General features: G+C 32.9%; 1 protein-coding gene across 9 annotated transcripts in view; it reads right to left on the reverse strand.

Moving 5' to 3' along the window:
• Positions 1 to 14,740, reverse strand: part of NOVA1 (NOVA alternative splicing regulator 1) — a 149,908-nt gene that overhangs the window by 21,883 nt on the left and 113,285 nt on the right. For 8 of the 9 annotated variants that reach the window (XM_051620225.1, XM_051620228.1, XM_051620226.1 and 5 more), the window contains one exon: positions 4,966 to 5,037. The exons of the other annotated variant lie outside the window; for it this stretch is intronic. In XM_051620225.1, the coding sequence (XP_051476185.1) occupies positions 4,966 to 5,037 (72 nt within the window). The remainder of the gene's footprint in view (positions 1 to 4,965; positions 5,038 to 14,740) is intronic. 9 annotated transcript variants of the gene reach the window in all.

Here is a 14,740-nt window from a genome sequence, read left to right on the forward strand (position 1 = left end):
CAGGGAATTAGATTAATATTGTGGTTAAAATATCAGAGAGAGATATCTTAAATAAATATAACCATCATATAAAATTGTCAAATGCAAATACAGATAGTATTTCAATGGCCTATGGTGGATATCTAGTATCCTGAGATAGTAATTAAAACAAAAAAAGTTGGATGTTATATGTATTTTAAAATTCCTTGCCTTAATGATAACAGAACATTAAAACAAAGCTTTCTTTCCTATTTCTTCTTCCACCTCTCATAACAAATTCTACATTAAATAAGTGATATGAGTTCATCAAGCTCTCAGCATGCTTTACAGGTGGCCTCTGTTTTCAGATTCTACCTCTCTAATTGCAGATTATACTTCTGCAATTATTTTACAGACAGGAATAGGAGTGTTCTTTAAAGTCAGAAAGAGGAAGACCATCTACATCAATAATTACAATTCAGAGAGATCTATTCATCCCCCAATCTCTACCTATATGTGTACTATTGTATCCCATTGCAATCTATAGATTTTGCATAAAATTAAGACATAATATAAGCAAAAAAAATATTTCTAATACCAAGATTGTAAAAACAACACACTTGGGCTGTATCTGCTGGGTACATGCAGTATCAAGAAAACTGGCTCAGTCCCATCACATAAAAAGTTGAAAAATATTATTTATTACAGCCATTGCAGCAATTAAATAACGTAGATATGCTCAAAAAAATCCAGGCCTTGAGGACTGAATGGACAAATCCTACACCTAGCTGCATTCCACAACATTTATATTTCACTATACTAAATGTTAACATAAAGAGTGTCAGGTGCAACAAAAAGCAGGAAAATTGAAGGTATAACTGTAAAAAACGCAAATGCCAGTGGGAAAAAATAGTGCATTTAAAAAAGTAAAAATAGAAGAAGATTTAAATAGCAACCTAATGACACAAAGTTTGTGATGATAAATTCTATTACATTACTGAGCTTAAGCCTATCTAAATTACAAGAGAAAGACTTCTACCCATTACTCTCCTCACTCACTTCTTAGTGGAAATGTGTGTTCTGGCCTTTTTATTCTCTTACAGCCAGTAGTAAAGGTCAGCAGCAGTGTCACTCTCATGGAAAAACGGAGTACTGGGAAAGAAAACATGCAAGGGTTTACAACTGAATTTCTAGGTGTACATCAGATATACAAAGAAGAAATACAAAGCTTAGGTTTATATCACTCATGTTTTTCCCTCTGATATAACAGTAACATCAGTAAAGCAGGCAGATAAGAAGAAAAATATTATCTTGTAAACAAAAGATGTAAACCGTTTAATTATAGAAATACCTGTCTATCTAATGTCACTTCACTGTTAAAATAAGTATTAAAACTTGTAGCTTTACAGGGTACTACAGAGAAAAGAAAGCATGTGTAATATGATGTTTATGCTGTTATTAATCACTTTTGAGATTAAATTCCCTCTTGAAGTGTACTGTGGAAAAGTAACATTTATTTCTTCCTTCTGGTAGATAAAAATAAAGCTATATTCTGCCAGCTCCAGGGGCATCAGCAGCACAGTTTCACCACTGCAGCCATATGTCTGTCAGTGTTCTGTTATAAACAAAGCTGACAAAGTTCAGGAGGGGATAACATAGAAGCTCTCAGTCAAAAAGTACGTAAAGATTGAATTCTTTTCAGGGATAGGCAGACAGTAGGAGAGGGTTGAGAAACAACTGTTATTTGAGATTTTCCTAATTCTGTTGCCTCCTTGGTTCTTTCCTCCTTGGGATGTTTGCAGCGTATTAATTTTTAATGTGAACAAAGGTCTAAGGAATTTCTACTGAAAAAAATAAGCAAGACATTTACAATAATAATATTGACTGATGCATATTTTCCTGGAACAAAGAACTAAAGAAAAATCACTTCCAACACAGGGGTTTCTGTTCCTTTTGTGGCAATTCAGTGTAAAACAACACATGACAGTTCTGAAGGGACAATTTTCTTCCACTATATAAGACATTTTACAGAGGATCCTGTTCTTGAGAATCATGAAATGAGCAGGTGTGGTTTTTTGTGTTTTTTTGTTTGTTTGTTTTGTTTTTTTTTAACTACAACAGTTCAACAAAAGCTAAAATTGCCATTTAAAGGAGTTGATCTCGTAAAAAGGAAGGCCAAGTGAGCCATTAAAAGGAAGACAAAATACAAGCCATATTTCCTGCCCAGGTTTCTCTGAACCTCTGTTGGCAGAGCTATTTTCCTCTTGCAGTAAAATGTGTGCATAGAAATTGTTCTGCCCACTATGCAGTCTCTGTCAGGAGAATACAACTGACATGCTTGTACAGTGGAAAGGATCACATCAGGTATGCTCATCAACATATATATTTGACAGATCTCTAATTGTAATGACCTATGGGGAGTCCTCCAGCCCAATTAAAAATTCTCACTTCAATAGCAACCCAGCGTTAAATAGTGCTTAAACCTTGCTTAATCACCTTACTAATCTTTAATTAAAAAATACTGTCTTGCCATAATTAAGAAATTATACAAAATTGAATGATCTTAAGCCTGATATGCTACTGTATCCATGCCACAGGTGTGCTGTGAATCTCTCACATCATAACACTAAATTTCCTCAGTTCCATCCAACTAAATATGCTTTTCCTCTTATCCTAATATAACATCTTGTGAGAAAACTCATACCTGAATGGTTATTTTGACTGAGAATTATCTTACTCAGCCATACATTAAAACAAACATTTGTTGTTATTCTGTAATACTCTCCTGTTGGGCACATACATGTCTACTGAAAGGTTTGAGATTACTGCGTTGGAACCTATTTTTGTGTGACAGCCGCACTGCAGATACTTGCTGATACACTGGTGCTGAATGCTAATCACCACTACAGCCTGAGAACAATTGTCAGCTACGTCACTTATCACTAGAATGAACAGAACGGCCTTAATTGCCATATCATATGCTTTGTGCTTCCTGCTAGAACGGCTAGAAAACACTAGGAAATACTAGGAAGGATAAAATAACTATAAATCAGTAGGACTTTCAAGGGTTAGGGATAAAGGAGTTCCAAAAGTAATTTAAGGAGATCATTACTCTTCTTCATATATACAATTTTAATGCTGTTCAAAAGACATCTTGATTATTTCTATGAAAACCGAATTGAACACAGGTTATGAATGAAATGCATTAAAGTTGTTAAGTGGAATATGGGCAGGACACAAAGCATGTATTTCCCTTAGTTTGTATATTCAGCTATATCACTTGACAATATCCTCACAGAACAACTTTGTACAAAACCAGTTATTTTTAGCTACTAAAATGTCTTTTAAAATTTATACATCATGCTGCACTTCTGATAATTCAAAATTCATAGAACAGATGCAAAGTAGGTACTTCTCTGATGCTAATTAACAACATACTCGAGCAGTATTTCCTGTAAACAAAAGCACCTCTCCAAATAATCATCATCAGGGCATACTCATGATTAAAAAAAAAGTAAAAAAAAAAAGTGAGAAAGAAGATGGAAAAGAAAAATAGTACGAAAACTTTTTAAAAGATCTGTGCACTCAACATTTTTTAAATATTCTAATTAAAACACATAAAATTCTAAAATTAAGACAGAGATAATAAAGGCCTAACATAGTGCTCATAAAATATCCCTAGCTGTTTGCGAAGATTTCATCTTTGTCATTCAATGATGATGAAGTCAAATAGCTTGCTGGAATGGAAGCAGGCTGATGAAGAAGGCCTTAAAATTGAAGTGAGGGACATCACCATTTATATATATTTTTAGTAGTTCTTCCATCTGTACAATTTCTCTCCAGATTCATTACATTCTGTGTTAGAAGTCCCTTTCAACAGACAGTCATGTGTTAATCAAAGATATATTGCTTTAATATGCTTGCATTCTGTCGTATGTTAAATTGTTTGTTCATGCAGCCAGCAAGTTCTAAAGAGTTCGCAAAATATCAGAAGATCAGTAATTAATAACAATGTTAATATCCAGGGGAAATCAGCCTATTGTGAAGAAAACTTTTCTGGCATTTGCATCTAATTTGTGCAAGATCTGATAGAAGCATTCAGCTAACTTAACTGAACAGACTGTGTGTCAAAAACTGTTAGCACATACTGAATACTTGCATTATTTGAACATAAAGTACATTAAGTTTAACAGTATATTAAAAATGAATAAGGTATTTTTTTAAGCATGATTTGATTCTAAAAAGCAAGTATGAAGTAACTTCAATGATTTTTATAGGGAAGGCAAAAAGATACACAGTATGATGATTTGTGGACATAATGAATGGGACTTTTTTTTCCAGTTAAAAGAGAAATAAATGACTGTAATTAAAATACTGCTAAAAGCACAGATCATGCTTTTAAAAATAAAACATGAATTAAACTTACTTAGATGCATTTCTTGAGAGGCTTAATTTTATTTCACTCTTCAACAGTAAATTTTCATTTCAAATCTTATTATATACACTATTTAAATAATGCCCCTATGTTACTGTCCACAAATAAATTTCAAAATTTTTAAAGTAAATAAAGACGAAAGTCTGTTTGCCATTCCTAGTTTGATATCCAGCTGATTAAGCATGATTTTAGAGGTAATTCCACTGTAATTTACAAATGATCCAGGAAGTAAATACGTGTGTGCATATATACATAAACATGCATATACCAAGAGTTACTGTCTACAAACACACCATCTTGTATCCTTCCTATTTATTAATCAAAACAGATTGCAAAAATATTTTTACAAGACATTTTGCTTTCACCAGAGATTTTAAAAGATAACAAAAAATTAAAAGAAGAAAAATATTTTCCATTCAATTTACTATCTTCTAAGAAGTGTTAGATATCTATGATTATGGGTGTATATATGTGAATGAACGAATAAATCCTTAACCCACCATATCTTTTTCTCCAGTTTGCAAGCTGTCACCCGTGAAAAGTATGGTGTAGATGGTAGGATGATACTGTACCTGATTGGCTCTGGAGGTGGTCATGGGATCAGATGGAGAGGACTTGGTGGTAGTTGGGGAAGATGGCAATGTCTGGGAACAAAGCAGTTCAGGAGCAAATCAACCTTTACAAGCCTTAGACTGAACAGTTAAAAAAATAAATAAACCAACAAAAGTAACATAACTAGAAAATTAAAATAAATAAAAAATGCCTAAGACAAAATCTCCTACTCATTGGAACTTAATGGAATTTAAAGTCAATTGGATAAATAAAGCATGTAAATATGCATGCTTATGCATGTAAAAACAAATTAATGACTTGAAATCAAGATGGTGAACTCACATAAATACTCAAAAATATGCTGATCACATGAGGAATATATTCTTTCCTCTCTCCTCCTCTTGGGGTAAATGAAGACTATAGTAAGCAAAAATTCCAGCAAGTTCAATGAGCACACTAGAAACAGTTATCAGTCTACAAACAAACAGGGCCAATGCCTGTGAAAAGTTAGAGACATTTACTTTGGCACCTGATTATGCACTATCCTATAGCACGGACTATAGCCAGGAAACTGTGTTCCATCTCTTGCAACAATTACAATGAAGCTACTGTGTTTTTTAGTGATATTCTAACTGCTAAAATATTAATTGATTTTATTTAATCAAGAAGCATGTGAAAAAATGTAAACATCAATCTCACGATGGATGAACATGCAACTAATACCTTCACAAGAAATTACTACAATATATTATGATTAGCATTAAAAATGTTCATTTAGTTGAGCAAAGGTTAGTAATATATCGTCAGGCCTGTGTTCAAATAAACACAAAAAAGAATTAAGAGTCATATTTATTGATAATGTTTTCTAAATAATATACATACGACATTAATTCTTGAACATACCAAAAAAGCACTCCTCTGTTTATAATTTTTATATACACGTTCCTCTTTAAAGTATTAAATCCTGACAGAATAACTCTTTTCATAAACGTAGCATACAATACTTATTCAGAGCATGTTTTTTGACATCTTTGTAATATATAAATATTAAAAAATAACCAAAATTACACTACTTCTGCTTTAGGATCTCAGATGTTTAAAATGCTATACAATGGGATTTATCACACTGTCATTTAATTACTAACCAAAACTATTTAGAAATGAATGAAGCAGAATTTCACACTTTCAGCAGTTCTGCTACTTACAATCATTGACAGTCCCTCATAAAATAGGTATACATACTTTTGCACTAAAACTCTTAATGCATATGAGAAAGCAGGGACACTGTGAATGCATAAAGTGGTATATTAGCAAAATATGGGCTTGTACATATGCACACAAATATTTTAACTGTATGTTAAGCAATATGAAGGTCCTTTTTTTTCATAGTTTGTACATAAACAAGCAGCCAAAACAGAAAAAAAAAAAATATCTTAAGACACAGATCCATCTTTTTTGTTTCCAATTTGTAACTCATGTTATAAAACAATAGTCTCTCTCTCAATAAATATACACACACACACAGCTTAAACATCAACAGGGGCTCTTTTCAAGGGGCTTAAGTAAAAAATACTACCATGTACCAGGCATATAAAAAATCTGTAGCTTGGAAAAATGCTATTGACCAGCAGACACAGACAATTCTAACAGATTCTCCCATATCCTTCTGTACAGAACATGGGTTCATTTGCGAGGGGTAGAATTCTTTGGAAAAAGAAATGCCAGATTCCATGATGCTACAGGGCTCATTCTATTCAATTATAGAATTATATTTCTGATTTAGACTTTTACCAAAGTCTGAAATTGCAATTAACTGATTTTCTTTATTTAAACTTAAACTAATGGGAAAACAAACAAACAAAAGGACCTAACCAAACAGAAGGGGCATGGTAACTTATCCTGATAGGTTTCCTTTATTATAGTTTTATATTAAACTCTCAGCTAGAATTAAAAAAAAAGAAAAAAAATAAAAATTAAAATTAAAAAAGGCACTTATCTCTGAAAATATATTTTGACTAAAATATTTCAGACATCTGAACACCACTGCTAACTAAGGGGCACTGTACTGTGTATTGTTTTGTTATGTTGGGCTAATTAAAAGGAAAAAATAGTTTGTTCTTTACAGGTATCACTAAATCTAACTAGAAGATTTATCAGAAAATCTGTAGAACGCTTCAACACTGAATAATGATGTAATCACTGATATCAGAAGTAATTTAACAAACTGGAAATGTTTTCAATTCATATACACCTTTCTAAAGCACAGAAATGTTTGGCTGCGATGAAAAAGAAGTGACGATAATAATTTCAGGTGTCTGTTGCACTACAACATCTATGAAGTAGCAGCATTTCACTATTCCATTTTAGTGAGAGCTTGTTTAAAAGACAATGGGAAAAAGACAAAAACATTTAAAATCAAAACAACTGTATTAATGAACATAAATCAAGTATGGGCATAAATGTTTTTTCTTCCAAATCCACATAGCAATGACAAAATACTGAAAATAGAAATAAGGTTTTTTGGCTTGTGTTTTTGGTGTTTTCTCTTTCTATATCAGATTGTTTGTGTTTGAGGCTTAACCTCTCTTTTTTACTGAAACAACTGATTTTATTTATATATATCTATACAAATATATATAAAAGTGTATACATATATATAAAAGAACTTACAGCATTTTGTAAAAATTAATCCTTTTTCATGCTTCTGTATAATTCTGGAAACCCATTAAATTACAGAGACACATCTACTTATTTCTTTAATATTAAAGTAACACAAGGTAATATCTCAAAAATAAAAAAGAAACACAGGCATTTGGATTTTGTATTGAATTTCTACTGCTTAATAAGTAATTTATTGATACATGCTCAATTGCTTTGCAAGAATTTTTAAGCAAAATTACTTCTTATAGAAACTTGGACAGGGCTCAATAATTCTGATTTATCAGGCAGCATTTTTTTTTATTTTTTTTTTTAATTTGTCAAGTGTTTTGCATTAGGCAAGCACTTGAATTTAGTAGTTATTAGGCTTCTGGGAATGGGATGTGTAAAGTGATTAAAAATCATAAGATAAATTTACATTACAGAGTTTCAATTTTCAAGACTGAAACATGTACTATAATTGAAGCTTTCCTGAAATTGCAGGTTGACTGCTGTCAAGGTTACAGAAAAAAGCCAGTCAGATTTTCTACCATAAACCACTTCTATGACTCACTGGGGTTTTTAAAGCTTTATCTTGAATACTACAGTCCAGGCCATTATGAAATTGGCCTTCTGTTTCCTCAAACAATATTTCCTTTCTCATTACTTATGAGATAATGAATGGAAGAATATACTTACAAGTTAGAGTGTGTTGCTTGCTTTTACTTTAAACTTCAAAAACAGATGTTTGAGAAAACAGATTCTCAGTAATAAAAAGGAGCTTAATTTTAGAAATAAAATTCTTTTTGAGCCATATTTGAGTTGTAGTATTTTCTGAAATTCCAAGAAAATGCATCTTTCTTGTGTTCCTCACAAGAATTTATTATACTGTGAGACTGCTCTCGGGCTGCACGACTCACTAAAGGGTGCAGAAAGACAGTGAAAGCATCACACTTCCATGCTTCATATTTTTGAGTAACAGAGTGAAGACATACAGAATACATATACTTCATCTGTGCAGCATTCCAAAAAGTCTCTGAGCCTGTTTTCAATGACTTAATGAATTGACTCGTGTAGAGCTATCCATAAATTACAGAAGTTACATCCTTATGTATATACTAAAAAACTTACACTCTACATGATAAATATTGTACTGAGACAGTTAATTTAATTCCCAGCACCTATCAGTATATTTATATACAGAAGAGTAGAAAGAAAAGGCAGAAAATGAAAAATACTTTTTGAAAACAGGTTTAGAGACAAATAAAGCATATAAAGAACATCATTTAAATGTAAAGTTGAACTGCATTTACAGCTTCCAGTTTCTCATTTCTCACTACAAGGCTTGCCAAATAAAGAAAATCTTGGTAATAACACTGTCCACAGAAAATTATTATAAATATTAAGCTAGTACTGCGTTTCAGACTTGCATGTATTAATACTGGTGCTTTTAAATCACTGAAATTAATGTGATGACAAAACTAATTTGCTTAAGCCAATATTTTAATGCACTTTAAGAAATGATGGTACCTTTTTTGAATCATAATAAATAGTTGAATACCTTCTGCAGCTAAATTGAGGAACACAGAGCACTGCAAGGCTCTGAACAATGTAAAAGGCTGACTTAATAGGTTTTCAATGGTAGAAAAGATGAGCCTTTCTAAATAGACCACTTGCTTTGCTAAACATATTGAATCTTCTTTTCATCTCTTCTAACTCAGCGGTGACTGTATAAATATATAACATATTCCAAAAATAAAATCTTGAAAAAAAATAACAATCAAGGATTAATAGGATTAATAATTTATTCACAATTCCAATTGTAAAATGACTACTTTGGTGATGTCAGTGGTCTAATTTACTTGCTACCTTTTTGCTTCTATAAAGAACAAATACAATGCATTCTGATGTTATTTCATCCTCTCTGCATTTGGTTTTGCTTTCGTATAAAAGAATATGTAGAGCATAGGGCAATACAAAAGACTAAGAAAGCTAGTACATATACACCACACCTTTATTTTTAGGTGTTTAAAGAGGTCATTTATCTGCATTTATGAACTCTTGGAGACTTCTCTTTGAGTAGGAAATAAGTGTGGTAAGTAAGATGCAGAAGGCCTTGTGTCCTTCAAGACCTACAAGAAGAAGGGGTAACAAGCTTAAAGCAAACCAGCAGTTGCCATTTGGATCAACGGGACAACTCTGGATGGAGTGAATGATTTAGGATGAAGATTACAGTAAAAGAGACAAAGAAGACTCAGAAACTTCTCTTTCCTCAAAACTTGTTGCAGTAACACACTGCATTGGTGCTGTTCTATAGAAATACTAGAAAACTCAAGTAAGTCACCAGATACAGGCATCAAAACACAGAACAAGATAGGGGTCTAAGATTCGTGTCAAACAAAAAGAAGTCCTAGAAGGAAATAAAATGTCACCTTTTAATTCTGGTTTACTTTTGGAACTAGAAAAATACCACCAAAAGCACAAAGGCATCAGAAGGTGTGACATAACATCAGACTTTCTTAAGAATCAGAACACTGCTGAAATTTCTGCAATGCTGAATGTTGCTGTTCATTCCCCAGAAAAATCTTCTATTCACATTCCCCTTTTGAAGCACATACAATGAAGAGTTAATAATCACCTACAGAGATAATTGTGTTCATAAAACATCATTTTGCGTACATATTGAGGCTATATCCAACACTGGTGAAATGAAACAGAGAATAAAATAGTGATCTGGCACCAAAATTAAGTCAAGAGATCATGAGGGGCAGGACATATTTTTATGGAATTCTTAACTTTTGCCACGGGATCTAATGTCTAGAACTGTCTCTCTAGAAAACAATGGCTTTTTCTTTTTTGTCCTCACAAAGTGTAAATGCACCCGCACATCTTATTATTCATTGCAGAATGATAACTGGTGTGATTCTTCACTTATGCTCAACAGTGAGAAAAGTTTATAAAAAATTGTTGACTAGATGTTAAAACACAGGACAAACTATGTATTATTACTATTTACCTCAAATGAAAAATGTTATTTTCTCATAATCTGGAGTTTAATTAGATTCATCTAGGTGAAAGACTGTTGCCTTACATGGATGAAAAAAAGAAACATTCATCAGAAGGAAGAGGAATTTTAAGAAACCAATTCAGGTTTCTTAAAGAAGAAAGGACTTGAGGATATTGGTGGATGAAAAAACTGAATAGGAGCCAGAAATGTGCACTCACAGCCCAGAAAGCAAATCATATCATGGGCTGCATGAAAAGAAGTGTGGCCAGCAGGTCAACGGAGGTGATTCTCCTCCACTACTCCACTCTCCTGATATCCCACTTCGAGTACTGTGTCCAGTTCTTGGGCCCTCATCATAAGAAGAACATGGAGCTGTTGGAGTGAGTCCAGAGGAAAGCCATGAAGCTGACCAGAGGAGACCTTATAGCTGCCTTCCAGTACCTGAAGGGCACCTACAGGGAAGAGGAGGAGGGACTTTTTAATAAGAGCATGTAGCAATAGGATGAGGGGAAACGGTTTCAAACTGAAAGAGTGTAGATTTAGATTGGATCTTAAGAAGAAATTAAGAAGAGTTATGGACACTCCCTCCCTGGAAGTATTCATGGCCAGGCTGGATGGGGGTTTGAGCAAGAGGGTCTAGTGAGAGGTGTCCCTGCCCATGGCAATGGGGTTAGAACTAGACGATCTTTAAAATTCCTTCCAACGCAAACCATTCTATGATTCCATGAAGTCTGTCAGGTCTTTATAGTCCAAATAACTCATACACCACATTTAAAAAAAAATAAAAATCCTCCATTTAAGCCAATATTCTTAGTCAGGTTCTATTTAAGAACTTGAAAGTAAAAGCTTTTATTTAAAATTATTGTTATTTAATTTGTTTGTTTGTTTTTCAGCATTTCTCAAGTAAAATCAGTCATTTTTGCAAGAACAATGTGAATTTACAAATCTGAGTTCACACACTCAGTTTTGCAGATTTTGAATACAATGTCCAGGACCATGATAAATGAGCAGAATTTAAAGATCAATTCTAAATTCTAAAACCTTCGTCAATGCTTTGATAGCTAAACATTCTATAGAATTCTATAGAATAAAAGAACGTTTCAGGTTGGAAGTGGTCTCAGAAGGCCAAAAAGGCTGCTTCAACACCTGCTATCTGTAAAACAACTGAACACTGAAACAGAAATTCAATTAGCACACAAAGAAGCTGCAACAGTTTCTGAATGAGGTGATGTGATAACACCACATTATGCAGCCTTCTCCATTGTTCATAGGAGCGGCTACTAATTTAGAGGTGAAATTTAAATCTTTGTATGCTAATTACAAAGCCAAAACAGCCCAGGCTCCTGATCACTTTATGAAAACTGTATTCTGTTCTCCTGGAGTACAATGTGGTCTGAAAGAGCTGCTGTGACAATTCAACTCATAAAGAGAGAAAATGGTGGTTAGATGTCCACAGCAGATTCTAGGAAGTAAAAAGGCACAGGAATCAGTTAGTTATTGTCAAGTGATACTCAGTAACAGCAGATGGATGACATCTATTAAAAGATTGCCTATGTTATGTAGAGATAAAAGATGCAAGCATTTGTCATTTAAGTATCTATCAGACCTGCCTGGCAGAGACAACTAGCTAGTATCTACTGATAAGACCATAGGATTAGGGGACGTGGAAAACTGCAGTGAAGAAGGCTGAAAAGGAACCAGATAGAACTGTTTGCAAATTTTCTGAAGTGAAAAAAGCTGGGTAGAGAGACCAGAATGTTTGGACAGTGACTTCCATTAATAGGGAGAAATGCCAGGCCAGACTCAGACCCCATGTATACCTGTGCCTAACCCAAGGAGAAAGTGCTGAAACTCAAGCAGTCAGCAAAGGGTTTACCTACTGTCTGTTTTTATCTCCTGTTGCCAGAAGATATTTCCTTTCTTAGCTTGCTTCTCTGGGGCAAGTATCAGAAAAACAGCCCAGGAGAAAGAAATGGCAATAGAGAAATGAGACCTGAATGCTCATATAGACATGAGTGTAATTGCAAGGCTTCAACTATAGCTATTTTCATTCATGAGGAGTAAACTACCTTGGCTTTTCAGTAGAAACAGCTAGCAAACCAAGAGAAATACCTTCAGAACTCGTAAGGAAGTGAAAAATTATTATTTCAAATCAATTCTTGATCTCAAATGGTACGTCTGCTTTCTTCAATATGCAACCTAATACTTCTGGTGCCAAAGTTCTTGAGTAACTCTCCAAGAGGGAAGAACCATGTAAAAGTTTGTATAAAGGAAAAAACTGTAATTTATAAGTTTTATTTTTTGCCAAGTTCAAAATTACTTGTATTTTACCCTGGGAATTTTAATAAAAATTGTGATCTGTCTGCTATTAAAAAAAGAAGCAACACTGGAGTTTTAGATCATGATTACCTGCTACAAAATGTTATCCTTTAAATGTCTTAAACAGAGACATATCTTTCATTAAGTTACAGGTTATTCTGACAATAGAGGATAGACTACTTCATTGCAAAATCTAAAAGCTAAGCTAACAATTTAACTTCTAGGTAAAAATAATGGATTTTAGATTTTTTTCAGACACTATTTATAGCGAATGAATTTCTCATGAATAGACATAACTTCATTAAAAGTGATCTTAAGCAATTAATACTGCTCAACATATATGCATGTGTATCTCAAATATTTGCAGTTATATTATTACATACCTGTATGTATTCAGGTAATATATTAAAATTTTAAAATTTAGAGCCAGTAACTAAGTAACAGTCTTATATGTGTTTAGTCTGTGCCTTAACTTCACTGGCAGCAGTTCTGTTCACTAATCCATCCCTCCAGAATGTAACATTCCAAACATGGAATTATTTAGAAAAACCCCACAAAAACAACAAACACAAAACTAACCAACCTAAAACAAACAAAAAAACAAACAAACAAAAAACAATTTGGAAACAACCAAACCTCAACAACTGCAAAAATAAGTTTTGTGGACAAGTTATATAAACTTCAGGTACAAGACAGGAACTATTTAGGCATGTTCACTAACTCTGTAACCTTCTTTCTCAAGTTCTTACTGACTTACCCAAAAATTAACTACATTTCATTGCAAAGGGGAAAAACACTTTTCATTTACTATTGGGCTATGAAGTATTGACATAAAATCTAACATTTTATAAAAAGTCATTCAAAATAGAAACATCTTCAGCTTTTTCTCTCTGTACCAGGCATAATAATTTTCATGTCTAATAACTGATAAACTATTATTATAAAATTGGGGATTTTCTTTTCAGTATTATCTTATAAACTTTCTAGAGTATCTTTATGGAGAACTATGACATACATAGAAAAAAATATTAAATATTAGAAATCATATACAATGGCTTATGCACAGTTTTATTCCATCTCAAGCAGTCTGATTGTTCCAAATTCATCCTACTCAAACACACCTTCATAGGAGCATTCTGTGAATGTCACCATACACAAAACCGAGTCACTTCAAGCAGTTATCACAGTACTTTATAGGACACTACATCTTGCTAGTGCAGAAGGTTGAAACAATTTTTTCCCATATAGGACAGCCGAGAAACTGAAATATATCCTATGTAGGATAGAGAGACAATATTTTACTGATGTTCACTCATTTCTTCCTTTTTTTCTTTCTCAGTAGAATGGAAAATAATTTTAAATCCTGTGTGACACATTTCTCACTCTCCTTACAGGGAAATTTTTTTATTTTTTTTTTTCAATTAAAAATTTGTTCTGGAACTAAAGAATACTAGACCAATAACACCTTGCAAATATATTTTGCATTGCCCATAGATTTTTTTTAAAAAGTCAGTAAAAACAGGCAAAAAGATGCCAAAAATAACATAAAATGGAATTGTATAAAACATCCAAAGTAAATTACCTTTATATTTTCAAGTCCTTACAGGTAAGATTTTACCGTATCTAATATAGAGTCTAAAAAACCAGTAACATTTTTGTTTGTATTTTATATACACAGAAGTAGGAAACATTCAGTTATTCTGTGATTTTAGTAACACTAAAGATTTACAAAGAGATTCATTGTCTAAGATTAAAATTCAGTGATCTTTCACTAAAACCTAGAAGCATATATCATGTTATACAGTAAAGAAAAGTTCATGAAAGAAACACAT

The sequence above is a fragment of the Apus apus genome, chromosome 5, assembly GCF_020740795.1.
Source record: "Apus apus isolate bApuApu2 chromosome 5, bApuApu2.pri.cur, whole genome shotgun sequence".
In the NCBI taxonomy this organism is placed as follows: domain Eukaryota; kingdom Metazoa; phylum Chordata; class Aves; order Apodiformes; family Apodidae; genus Apus; species Apus apus.